This window comes from Pelophylax lessonae, assembly GCF_965119305.1.
Source record: "Pelophylax lessonae genome assembly, chromosome: 4".
NCBI classification, from domain to species: Eukaryota; Metazoa; Chordata; class Amphibia; order Anura; family Ranidae; genus Pelophylax; species Pelophylax lessonae.
Window position 1 is genome coordinate 531,025,535 of NC_138771.1, and position 14,443 is coordinate 531,039,977.

General features: G+C 41.0%; 1 protein-coding gene across 1 annotated transcript in view; it reads right to left on the minus strand.

The window, feature by feature from the left end:
- Nucleotides 1-2,714: 2,714 nt before the first annotated feature.
- Nucleotides 2,715-14,443, minus strand: part of LOC309552437 (tetraspanin-15-like) — a 231,451-nt gene continuing 219,722 nt past the window's right edge. Inside the window, exons 7-8 of the mRNA XM_082253392.1 lie at nt 6,389-6,505; nt 2,715-3,163 (exon numbers count right to left, since the gene is read on the minus strand). Coding sequence (XP_082109518.1) covers nt 2,954-3,163; nt 6,389-6,505 — 327 coding nt within the window. The 3' untranslated portion in view covers nt 2,715-2,953. The remainder of the gene's footprint in view (nt 3,164-6,388; nt 6,506-14,443) is intronic.

Here is a 14,443-nt window from a genome sequence, read left to right on the forward strand (position 1 = left end):
GAATTCTCTAAAATATTTATGCCCTGCGGATTATACTACAGCCTCCAGACTTGGGCCGCTGATAAGGCAGTACAACCAGTCCTGTTGTACTGGGCTCAGGCCCCATCAGCTAAAAAGGGGGGCCCAGGGCAAGTTTAATGTTCATGTCTGCCTAAATGATTAAATGGATTTTACTAGACCACACCCTCACTCCTACTTGCTTATCAGGGTCTAAATTACTTTTCCCTAGGCCTCATCAGGTTAACAGAGGGGCCGAGGAGGTGGGAGCAGAGGAGGGACTATTTTTTATTTTTGGGGTGTAGGCTTTTTCGCTGCACCCAGGGGAGGGGGGGTGCGGGGTTAGGCACGGTTGGGGGGGGCCCTGGTCAGGAGGGCTGTAAGGGTCCCCATGATTTCCAACAGCGGCCCTGTCCAACTACATCACTACATGGTATTGCAGCCATCTACTCCAGTGGCACAGTGTTGTCACCCCCAAGGAAAAAGCTGTTCACAGCCAGCCCCATCCCTTCTCCCTTGTGACATTGTCGGTCACAGGGCTCTGCTTGCACCAGAGAGAGGTAATGCATTGCTTTGTAGGACGTTTAGTGTGCCTGTTGCCTGCCAACAATCCCAGCTAAAGAGAAGGAAACATAGAGGAGGTGGAAATGTGACTGCTTCCAAATGCTGGCAATATGTCATAATGCATCAGTACTGGCTACTGTTGCCACAGCAGGACTAACCTGTATGGTTCAGAGGAGAACACGATTAAAGCTATAGTTGTGTGTAAGGTCCACTTTAAGATGAAGAAATTGATGATGTGTGGGGACTATGACAGATCCACTTTAATAATAAAGCAAAAGCTGTTAAGACCGGATAGTAGGAATAGGCATTTACTAACGAAAGGCACATACATTAATAATGGTCTGGTCAGAAGAGTGCCACACATATACTGTGACAGCTACATAAGGCAGCAGGTTTTCAGGGATCACAGATAATAGGGACATTAGTGCAAAATGCCATTTATTGCTACAATGTAGGATTAGTGATTTGTGTTTTGCTAGGTTGAATAGTGACCACAGTATTTCAGTTCTATAATATACACACTCTAGGTATGAAAATGAGCACGATCATCATGTATCTATGGGGAAATGAACAAAGCCTTTCATTTCCTAACAGAGGTTGCACAAACTACGTATATCACAGCACTGCTCTAGACTCTGATCATAGAAACCTTACGTTTTTTGGCTATACATCACTGGAAAAAGCAACATTCCATGCTACTGCTCTTATTTCAGGAAATTTAAATCTATCCTTTGAAGATACATTCATGAGATGGCTAGTAAATCTGACCGTTGACCAATATGAAAGATCTTTGTGTAAATTTTTGCATTTGTTGATTTCCTTTAATAGACAGAAAATTTGACAGGCCTTTATTCTAACCACCATCTCATGCCTAAGGCTGGCAGAAAATGGTTCATTTATTTATTTATTTTTTGGATGAGCTGCTGGGCTGATCCAAAAAAACAAAAAATAAGAAAAGAACAGATTCCACCATCCACCCATGCGAGGAGAGAGGAGATTCCTCATAAGAGGAATTCTCCTCACTGTGCTATTGTATTCTGACAGCAGGACTCCTCTGCTGTCAGAATACATTGATAAGCGGCTGCAGCCAGGTGATCAACATTTTTTTATATAATAGTCCATTTTGACAGAAGTCGGGCATTAGATTGACCTCTCCCAAGTGGGAACAGCCAAGGATGAATTGAGATTTAGCCCGTCCTGCTGAATTTCGGTCAATCTATGTGCAACTTAAGGCCAACCTTACTGTTTTTTGTTTTATATTGTCATTGCTGATTGCAATGTATCAGGGTCACACATAAAAAAAAAAATATATATATATATATATATATATATATATATATATATGTAAGGTCCTGTTCACATCATTGCATACTGGAAATGAGCATTCCCTCTATGCAATTTTCCAGAACGATTTGCATGCAAATTTGTGTCCCACTTGAATGGGCTGCCCTATGCGTAAGCCACAAGCTTCATGCAATTTTGAAAGGCTCGGTTTGCCGCACAATCCAGTTGCATGACAATCGGGACAAAACCACATTATGTTTGGGGTACTATTAAGGGATAATAGCAACCAAATGCACATTGCGCAGCCATCTTCACACATTTGGAATAGGCAGGCAGATGCGCGGAGTTTCAGCCTGTGATTCCAAATTGCGAAGTGTTAATGGAGCCTTGAATGTTTCTGATCCTAGTATGAGAAATTGGTCTCTTAGGTTTGGTGTATGATGTATCTTCAAAGAACAACCACTATCATTCTGCAAAGATTAATTTGTGATATTACTCACAGCAACCAAACGTTCGTTTATTAATAAATGTTAAAAATATGTATTTTGCCTGTGGTCAACCCTCTTGTATTTTCTACCCTATTTAATAAGATCCTCTAGGTTTGTGTAAAAAAACAGAAACAGATACAAATACCAACATTTTGGGACAATTTCTGCTTCTTCTTGATCAACCTATTCAGTAACACTCTATACTCTGGCCCTGTTATGAATAAAGCCCCATCTGCCTGCTTACAGGTATCCTAGTATGATAACACAGGTCTGGCAATCCAATTATCACCCATTATCTGAATGACTATTGATACTGGAGCAGGTTTAACTTTTAGTGACTTTTCTAGCTAAGGACAACTAATCAAAATCTATCAAAAACTGATCAAAAACAGAAATGTAAACATTGTAAACAGGTGTTTGATGTATGGGAACATCCCATCGCCATGTTCTTTATTGCACTAGGAATTTGATGTAAACTTCCTAATATTAGCTTTGTCTTCATGTAGTCAGTAATCCATTGCAATATGCTTAGTAGCATATGTTGAAGGTCATCATCGAGCAGATCTGCGGTTACAGCCTGCCAGTGGGCATCACATACAGTGCAGAAGCTGGAATAAGTGCTAAGTTAGTTTTTCATCATCGCTGTCTTCATTGACAGGAATGTAGCCATTCTCACTTGGTAAGCAGAGACAGCAGCCTGCTCCGCTCAGGTCCAATTCCTTGAAGTTAAAGTCTTTCATTCTCAGAGATCTGAAATCCACCTCGTCATATGTACTACAGATGTCCTTGAGTTTCATCCAAAACAGATAGGACAGACAAAGACCCAGAGCCTGTGGCAAAAAGAAGAAAACGAGGGTGAAAAATTGAGTGACTGGAATAGTCTGAGTTAAAGTGACTAACGTGTCTTTTATCTGTATAATCCACAAATATGGATTATACATGTGAGGCATGTTTTCTTCATGTATTATACTGTTGACCTCTAAACCAGGGGTGACACACAGCGCAGGGCTCAGGGGTAAGTAACATAGAGTGCAGGGGTAAGGAGTAAGTAATACAAAGTCCAGAGAACAAAAGTAGAAAGAGTGCAGGGGTCAGGACTACCGCAGAGTTCAAAGGTCAGTAGTATGTAATGCAGGGTGAAGGAGTCGGGATTACCACAGAGTTCAGAGGTCTGTAGTATGTAACCCAGAGTGCAGTGGTGAGGAGTAATTAATACAGAGTGAAGAGGTCACTAGTTTGCAATGCAGAGTGCAGGGGTCAGGGGTAAGTAACGCAAATTTCAGGGGTCAGTATTATGTAACATAGAGTTCAGTTGTATCACAAAGTGCAGGGGTCAGAAGTAACACAGAGCTCAGAGGTCAGGAGTATGTAACATACAGTGCAAGGTAAGGAATAAGTAGTAGGTTACACAGAGTACAGGGGTCAGGAGTAAGTAACGCAGAGTTCAAAAGTCAGTACAGTAATACCTTGGTTTGCGAGTATAATTCATTCCAGCAGCATGCTTGTAATCCAAAACACTCGTATATCAAAGCACATTTTCCCATAAGAAATCATGGAAACTAAGATGATTCGTTCCACAAGCATTTAATGGTATGAATATAAATATATAAAGTACATTACTGTACAGTTTAAGCATGCCATCTCCTCTGTTAAATAACATTATGTGTCCCTCTGTCTGTACTGTATATAAAGATGCCGATTTACACTGTATTAGAGCGTCTCTGATGCTTGTGTGAATCCTCAGCTCTCTGCTTCTCTCCCCCCTCCTCCTCAGATGACGTCAGCGGGAGTGATCTGTCCCGCCCGCCGGGGAGAGCAGGGAGACGAGCAGAGAGATGAGGAGTCACACGAGCACCGGGAGACGCTCTAAAACAGTATAAATCGGCATCTTTATATACAGTACAGGCACAGGGACACATAATGGTATGTAACAGAGGGCATTAACAGAGGGGATGGCATGCTTATAGTGTACTAAACTGCTCGCATATCAAGACAGATTTTTAAACAAAATTTTGCTCGTCTTCCAAAATACTCGTAAACAAAGTTGCTCGCAAACCAAGGTATTACTGTAGTATTTAATTCAGAGTGAGTGCAGGAGTCAGGAGTAATGCAGATTTCAGAGATCTGTAGTTTTTATTGCAGAATTCAGAGGTCAGTAATATGTAACACAGAGTCCAGGGGTCAGGAGTAAATAATGCAGAGTACAGGGGTCAGCAGAAAGTAACAGAGTTCAACAGTCAGTAGTATGTAACACAGAATGCAGGGGTCAGGAATAATGCAGAGTTCAGAGGTCTGTAATATGTATCCCAGAGTTTAGAGGTTGGTTGGTAGTAAGTACCACAGAGTGCAGGGGTCAATAGTAGGTAACACAGAGTTCAGAAGAAAGTAATGCAGAGGGAAGGGGTCAGTAGTAGGTAACTCAGAGTTCAGTAGTAACACAAAGGGAAGGGGTCAGATGTAACACAGAGCTCAGAGGTCAGTAGTATGTAACATACAGTGCAAGGTTAGGAGTAAGTTAAGTAACACAGAGTGCAGGGGTCAGTAGAAACACAGAATGCAGGGGTCAGGAGTAATGCAGAGTTCAGAGGTCTGTAGTATGTACATCCCAGAGTTCAAAGGTTCTTTGGTAGTAAGTAACGTATGGAGCAGGGGTAAATAGTACGTAACACAGAGTTCAGAATTAAGTAATGCAGAGGGAAGGGGTCAGTAGTAAGTAACACAGAGTTCAGGGCTCAGGGAGTAAGTAAAGATCAGTATTAGGCACAAATTCCCCCCTAACTCTGTAAAAATCCACTCACCAGACCTCAGATGCACCAACACCTGGTAGAGTGAGAGCGGTCCTCCCAAGTCTCTTCTTGGTTGTGTTATATGACATGTTAGAGCTGACGAGGAGCCTAGGACTTCCCTTGGCTCTGTGTTTACATTGCCACTCTGATATGAAGTCTGAGAGGCAGTGAGCAGAGTAATGACCTAGTGGCACAGTGGAATTGCAATCTACCCTGCACATGACCAAAGTCGATAGGTAAATGGCAATTAGCCGGTTGACTATTCCCGCTCCAGCACATTTGCAGGGGCCACAGTGGCTGCAGCAATGTGTCTCTTTGAGTTCAAGCATGGTTTCTTTTTTTTTTCTTTTTTTACATTGATGTAAGCTAGAAACGGATTGGACAAGCTTTATTTCATGCCACACACAAACCTGCACTAAATAAGAACCAGTGAAATTAGATTATTTTTTTTTTTTTGTTAAAAAGGTGCCAAATAGCTAATTTTACCTGAGAAAGAAAATTGAGGTATGTGTAATTCATCTGTACATTAAAGAGGTAATAAAGCTTAAACAAAAATGCAATATATTCAGCTTACAAATCATTAGATGTGGTTATCTGGCCAATAACACACCTCCTGTATTAGAATGCCTCCGCTCTGGATGAAAGAGCACAGAGGGCACATTTGGACAGCAGCATTGTCAGTATGGGTCAAACTCCAGCTAACATTTTATAAGCAGTTACACCAAATATTTTATTTTCCTTTTGGGATAAAGTTTTTACATAAATAAAAGCGGATGATTGTAAGCACCCCTGCCAGTGGTAAATGGCTTGCCTCATTCCTGCAGATAGGTTTGCAGGAGAGCTTGTTTTTTGAAAAACTACAGACTTACTGGCTGGATCACCAGATGAAAATAAATTAAAGAAAGCCTAAAAAAAAAAAAAAAAAAAGAATGCAGCCATCACATCTAAGAATTGGTAAGCTACAATATAATAAATGTTTGTTTTTGGGTTTAATCCTGCTTTAATCTATCAAGCTCCTCACAGGTACTGTACATGTCCCAATCTCCTTGTAACTTAATGTCTCAGTGACCTATCACAAAGTTCAAGTATGGTCACATAGGGGGAACATGCTTAAGCCTTTAAGCCTTATTCAGCTACCGTCTTTTGGAAAGTTAAAATAGTCATATTAACTGCTGTTTACTTTCTTATTAAGGAATTATAATATTGTCTGGAATTATATATTGCAGTTATGATATGAACAAAATAAGTCACAATCGTCCATATGGTTACCTGGGGGGCCAGCAGGCCAATAGCCAAGCCAAACGTTACCCAGAAGTTGTCATTTAACCAAAGTCCCACTCCATGTATACACCCTCGCACATGGATGATGTGAGCCACGTCCAGTCTCTGCAAAAAGAACAATAGAAATTACCACCTTGTTTCATAGGCATTCCAATGTTTTTAGAAGTGTGGGGTATTTCTGATGTGCAGGAAATGCTACATAGACAAATTTTCATTCATAACCATAAGTGGCCCAATCACCCAATCACAATTTATTTAGAAACCAGCAAAATGTCTTGTATTCTCCTGGAATGTTTGGTTTCAGACTCTCTCAGAGTGTGTCTATAGGAATGTTTGACCATTCTTCCAGAAGCCCATTTGTGAGGTCAGACACTGATGTTGCATGAGAAGGCCTGGCTCGCAGTCTCTTCTCTAATTCATCCCAAAGGTGTTCCATCAGGTTGAGATCAGGACTCTGTGCAGGTCAGTCAAGTTCCTCCAGTCCAAACTCGCTCATCCATGTCTTTATGTCTCTATGTCTGCTTTTGGAAGAATGGTCAAACTTTCCCATGGACACATGGAGTTAAAGCTGTTATAGCTGCAAAAGGTGGGCAAACTCAATATTGAACCCTATGGACTAAGACTGGGATGCCATTAAAGTTCATGTGTGTGTAAAGGCATGGCGTCCCAATACTTTTGGTAATATAGTGTATATAGAAGAACCTTGCGCGTGGTTTTATATAAATAAATGACTGCTGCACCTGAACAATCCTGAATACCGTCTCCAAAATCAAACCATATAAAGAAAAAAAAGTGCACTGTCTCTTTAACCACTTGCCTACTAGGCCTATTTTTGACATTTGGTGTTTATAAGTTAAAATCAGTTGTTTTTGCTAGAAAACTACTTAGATTCCCCAAACATTATATATTTTTTTTTTAGCCGAGACCCTAGAGAATAAAATGGAGATTATTGTAATATTTTTTATCACACCGTATTTGCGCAGCGGTCTTCCAAACGCAATTTTTTTGGAAAAAAAATCAATTTTTTGAATTAAAAAATAAGAATCCAGTAAAGTTAGCCCAATTTTTTTCCATAATGTGAAAGATAATGTTACGCCGAGTAAATAGATACCCAACATGTCATGCTTCAAAATTGCGCACGCTCACGGAATGGCGACGAACTTTGGTACTTCAAAATCCCCATAGGCGACACTTTAAAAATTTCTACAGGTTGCCATCTTAGAGTTACAGAGGAGGTCTAGGGCTCAAATTATTGCTCTCGCTCTAACGATCGCGGCGATACCTCACATGTGTGGTTTGAACACCGTTTACATATGTGGGCGGGGTTTCCATGTGCGTTCGCTTCTGCACGCGAGCTAACGGGGACAGGATGCTTTATTTTTTTTTTTTTTTTTTACTATTTATTTTATTTATTATTTTTTATTTTTACACCGTTTTTAAAAAAAATAAAAAATTGATCATTTTTATTTCTAATACAAGGAATGTAAACATTCCTTGTAATAGAAATAGGCATGACAGGACCTCTTTTTTGTGAGATCTGGGGTCAAAAAGTCCTCAGATCTCACAAGTACACTAATAAAGATGGAAAGGAAAAAAAAAAATGACAAAAAAAAAAAAAAAAGGGACCTTTAAGCCGGTTGCTCGGCAACGATGTTTGCCGTCGCTCCGGTCCTCCAAGACAATAGAGTCGAGTGAGGGCAAGCTTGCCCTCACTCGACATCCTGTCTGTGAGGATCCGGGACCCGATCGTTTTCCCCGCTGCCGGCGGGTCCGGTAAGTGGGGAAAAGGACCGGGACGCGGCGGGAGGGGGGGCACCCCTTCCGCCATCCCGGAGGGTGATCTCGCGGCGAATCCGCCGCTGGGACCACCCTTATCGGAAAGCCCATCGCCTGCAGTTTAAAAAAATACCAGGGTTATGGCAGCTATCTGATGCCATAACACCGGTATTTAGCTTTAAACTCAGGACGTCAATTTACTATGGGCCGGTATTGAAGTGGTTAAAATTTAAATATCAGCAAATCATATAATAAAGTGAACAATCAATACATTTTATCAAACTGTGAATGACTATAATATCATCAGAAACCCTTAAACCCAAGTATGTCAAAAGTCCAAATCCACAGATCATCATCCAGTGCTTTAAAGCAGAACTCCAGCTCACAACTCCCCAAAACAACAGATCCACAACAGATCCATTGAGCATGTAAATTAATCTTTCTTTTAATTTTGATGATTATGCATTAAAGCTAATGAAAATCCAAAATTCCATATCTCAGAAAATTAGAATATTGCATAAGACCAATAAAAAAAAAAAAGATTTTAATACAGAAATGTTGGATTACTGAAAAGTATGTCCATGTACAGTATAGTATGCACTCAATACTTGGTCGGGGCTCCTTTTTTGCATTAATTACTGCATTGATGGCATTGTGGCATTTAGGCGATCAGTGAAAAAATAAAGGTGCGCTGATAAACGTGCGTAAAGCTGCTACCAAGATATATATGTGATATGAATGTAAAGAAAGGTTGGTGCGCTAAACTTAAATTCCACAAATATATAAACAATGCATACAAATGTAAATATGGTGAAAAAATCAAAAGTCCATTCTCTTGTGACAACGTGCAAATGAATAAACTTTGAAGTGACTTGAAACGAATTGTGATTCCTGTAACTCGATAAATTGTGTATGACCACCACGTGAAACGATCCCCACCACCGACAAGCTGTTCTTCTTACCAGATAGACAGATATATACGTGAGTTGATTAATAATACAGCTACTCACTCCCCATGCAGCTTCACCCAAGGTGTGTGTGTAAGCCGCTTACCAGATATCAATGTGGTTGAGCATGGGAATACAATCTCATCTCTTCAGAATCGAGGCTGTCTGTTGGTGTGGCGATCCCAATACAAAGTATAGTGTCTCCTTGTGACTCCGCAACGGATATGTAAAGAATGCAAGAGGACCAAATAGTGCATTACCCCCGATTTATTTAAGAAATAAAAGCAATTGCACTTACATGTCTCTGAGTATTCACAGGCATAAACGTTGGAACGTTGAATGGATACAGCCGGACACGGGAGCGTTCCTGTATCCATTCAACGTTCCAACGTTTATGCCTGTGAATACTCAGAGACATGTAAGTGCAATTGCTTTTATTTCTTAAATAAATCGGGGGTAATGCACTATTTGGTCCTCTTGCATTCTTTACATATCCGTTGCGGAGTCACAAGGAGACACTATACTTTGTATTGGGATCGCCACACCAACAGACAGCCTCGATTCTGAAGAGATGAGATTGTATTCCCATGCTCAACCACATTGATATCTGGTAAGCGGCTTACACACACACCTTGGGTGAAGCTGCATGGGGAGTGAGTAGCTGTATTATTAATCAACTCACGTATATATCTGTCTATCTGGTAAGAAGAACAGCTTGTCGGTGGTGGGGATCGTTTCACGTGGTGGTCATACACAATTTATCGAGTTACAGGAATCACAATTCGTTTCAAGTCACTTCAAAGTTTATTCATTTGCACGTTGTCACAAGAGAATGGACTTTTGATTTTTTCACCATATTTACATTTGTATGCATTGTTTATATATTTGTGGAATTTAAGTTTAGCGCACCAACCTTTCTTTACATTTAGGCGATCAGCCTGTGGCATTGCTGAGGTGTTGTGAAAGCCCAGGTTGCTTTAATAGTGACTTTCAGCTCATCTGCATTGTTGGGTCTGGTGTCTCTCATCTTCCTCTTGACAATACCCCACAGATTCTCTATGGGGTTTAGATCAGACAAGTTTGCTGGCCAATCAAGCACAGTGATACCATGATCATTAAACCAGGTATTGGTACTTTTGGCAGTGTGGGCAGGTGCCAAGTCCTGCTGGAAAATGAAATAAGCATCTCCATAAAGCTGGTCAGCAGAGGGAAGCATGAAGTTCTCTAGAATTTCCTGTAAGAGGGCTGCACTGATTTAGACCTGATAAAACACAGTGGACCAACACCAGCAGATAACTTGGTTCCCAAAATCATCACTAACTGGGAAAACTTCACACTGGACCTCATGCAACTTGGATTCTGTGCCTCTCCACTCTTCCTCCAGACTCTGGGACCTTGATTTCCAAATGAAATACAACATTTTCCACAGTCCATGATGATTTAGGGGGCCATGTCATCTGCTGGTGTTGGTCCACCGTGTTTTATCAAGTCCAAAGTCAGCGCAGGCCTCTACCAGGAAATTTTACAGCACTTCATGCTTCCCTCTGCTGACCGGCTTTATGGAGATGCTGATTTATTTTCCAGCAGGACTTGGCATCTGCCCACACTGCCAAAATTACCAATACCTGGTTTAATGATCATGGTATCACTATGCTTGATTGGCCAGCAAACTTGTCTGACCTAAACCCCATAGAGAATCTGTAGGGTATTGTCAAGAGGAAGATGAGACACCAGACCCAACAATGCAGATGAGCTGAAAGCCACTATCAAAGCGACCTGGGCTCCAAAACACCTCAGTAGTGCCACAGGCTGATCACCTCCATGCCACACCGCATTGATGCAGTAATTCATGCAAAAGGAGGCCTGACCAAGTACTGAGTGCATACTATACTGTACATGGACATACTTTTCAGTAAGCCAACCCAGTAAGCCTAAATTTAAAAACCCTTTTTCTTTTGGTCTTATGTAATATTCTAATTTTCTGATATATTGAATTTTGGGGTTTCACTAGCTGTACGCCATAATCATCAAAATTAAAAGAAAGAAATGCTTGAAATATATCACTCTGTGTGAAACACATCTATATAAAATATAGAAGTTTCACTTTTTGAATTAAATTACTAAAATAATTTGACTTTTTGATGATATTCTAATTTTATGAGATGCACCTGTATACCTCGGCCCTTGGAAATTTACTTAGGGATGAGTCCATGACTAAACCCCTATCCATTATTTACAAAGAGTTACTTCCGTCAATTCATGTTGGGCTTGAACCCCTTAAGGCTAAGTGGCTCTCTGATCTGTCTGAGCTGGATGAAGATGACTGAAAATGTGGGAATGCTCCTTTTCCCAGTTGGTGGCTGCTCAAATTTAAGATTCAGCACCGAATTTACCTTACTCTCGTGTGATTGCATTAAATCTATTTGTTAGTCCCTATAATGTACCAGAGGTGTCAATTGGGCTCAGCTGACTTCATTCATATTTTCTGGCAATGTTCGTTATTCCAGACTTTCTGGACGGATGTAACGTCTGTCATTCTCTCGGTCACTACTATTCAGGTGCTATTGAGGATTGATGTGTGCCTGTTGGGTCTGGTTGATTCTCTAGCTTATCTTAGGGCCCCTAGGACTATTTTAGGTCTTTTACTCTTTTATGCATGTAAAACAATTGTTATAAAATGGAAGTCTTTCTCAGCCCCCTTACTAAATTTTTGGAAGCACCTAGTTAATTCAGCCTTACCATTATACAAAGCACCCTATTTAGCTTGTGGCTGTGCTAAAAAGTTTCATAAAGTTTGGGATATATGGATAGATTCCCCATCTACGAACAGTGACTCTCCCATGCCCAATTACTGATAATTTATTCCCTGGTGTAGCGTTGGCGAATATACCTATTTGGTTTCTGTACATGTCTTAACCTAGACTGGTGCTGAGTTTTAGGATAGTGCCATGGATATAATTCTTCCCATATTGTCATCCTGAGTGTTATTCTATGAGTACTGTGATTTATTCCAGACGCTTATGTTGGATGAGAAGGCCTGGCTGGCAGTCTCCACTCTAATTCATCACAAAAGGTTCTATCGGTTTGAGGTCAGGACTCTGTGCAGGCCAGTCAAGTTCCTCCATCTCCAAACCCACTCATCCATGTCTTTATGGACCTTGCTTTGTGCACTGGTGTGCAGTCATGTTGGAAAAGGAAGGGGCCACCCCCAAACTGTTCCCACAAAGATGGAAGCATGGCATTTTCCAAATTTTCTTGGTTTGCTGACGCCTTAGGAGTTCCCTTTACTAAAGCTAAGGGGCCAAGCCCAACCCCTAAAAAACAACCCCACACCATAATCCCCCTCCACCAAATGATTTGGACCAGTACACAAAGAAAGGACCATGGATGAGCAAGTTTGGGGTGAAGGATCTTGTTTGGCCTGACCTCTGCCCGATAGAAAATCTTTTGTATGGATCAGAGCCGAGACTGTGAGCCAGGCCTTCTTCATCGAACATCAGTGCCTTGACCTCACAAATGCACTTCTGGAAGAATGGTCAAACATTCCTATAGACACACTTCTAAACCTTGTGGACTTCCTTCCCAGAAGAGTTGAAGCTGTTATAGCTGCAAAGGGTGGGCCAACTCAATATTGAACCCTTTGAACCCTCATGTGTGTGTGTAAAGGCAGGCGTCCCAATACTTTTGATAATATAGTGTACGAGGTGCAGTGTTTGAATTAGAAAGCATGCCATTTCAAACCATAATGACAGACAGAATGCTTTATCTCCAAAAAAGCCAAGCTATAAAATATTCCAAGAAATCCATTGATTTACATTCCCATGATTATATGCCACAGCGGAACAGTAGTAATGTACTTGATGCATCATAAAATAAATCACACCTTTCCTGCAAGTAATTATAAGAAATTCCATATACAGAGTAGAACTTGCCTTGATTTAGTTAACAACAGATATAAAACACATTTTATTGGCACAGTTTGAGAAGAGATGCAAACTAAACATTAAACAAAATGAATTATTGATTTCACAGTGAGAGCAGGATCTACCTCCATCCATACACAATACAATGATCTGCACACAATATACATTGTGGAAACACTGATCTCTTCCATCGCACAGTCCTTACTCATCTGGGACTATTACATCTCCATATTGAAGAAGTAAATTGCTTTAATTAGCATGGTGTGACTGGTATGAATTAGCATAAGTGCACTATTCAGAGCCTCACAGATGGCTGAGTGACCATGAAACAAGCGCTGATTGGGAGCCACCATGTCAACACTTGTCACTAATAACCCTTTGATTGCTAGTATAGCTAGCGTTCCCTGCTGTAAGCTTCCATTTCACAAAAATTTGTATTTTCTGAAAAGGCAACAAAGCTCTGTTTTTCAGATGCCAAAACTGCCCTAAATGAAATGCATATAGGATTAAAGTAAACATTTAGTATGGTGTATGAATACATTTTTGTATTTTCTTATACCAGCAATGAAACATGCCTATGCAATACTGTAGTCTCTGCCAAATGCATATGCAACAGGGTTGTGTTGCCACCCTATAATAGTACGTGAAATGCCTGAACAAGGACCTTTGTGGTAGGGTCACCAGTAATTATTTCATAAAAAGGTGAAGATTTAAAAAGATTTAAAATTACTATATGTAAAAGCTTATATGAAATTTTATTGACTGAGTTTAGATCTACAATAAAAGGGAAGTGCAGAAACCCAAAAAAACAAACACACATACTCACCCAGATAGCTGCAGCTGTTCCCGCCGGCTTTACACTGAGAACTGAGCGATCAAAGACAGCTGATCACAATTCTCAGGTGCTCTCTGAGCGGAGACGGTCAGTCACCACTCTGTACTCAGCGCTGAGAGGCTGAGCCAGCTGCCATTCAGGCATCTGTGTGGATCCCGACATTATTGTCAGGATCCCTGCAAATCCTGGCTTGACTCTGTTACATCAGCCGGTAGTGAGCTCATAAACCACCTCATATGACAATATTCCCATTTAACCGCTTGCCGACTGCTCACAGTATATTAACTGCGGCAGTCAGCCCCTCACAGGCAGAGCGACGTAGGTCTACGTCGCTAGCCTGTGAGGCTCTGGGGAGTGTAAACAAGCCACCTGTCATTCTCCCCGGTGTAGAAACACTGATCACACGGTTCTACTATGTAGAACCGTTGATCAGTGTTCCTACAGCTCAAGCCACAGCCAATCACAGTAAGAATCACGCCCCTAGGGACACATACAGCCCCTCCCTCTCAAATAAAGTTAACCCCTTCACTACCAGTGTATTTTTACAGTAACAGTGCATATG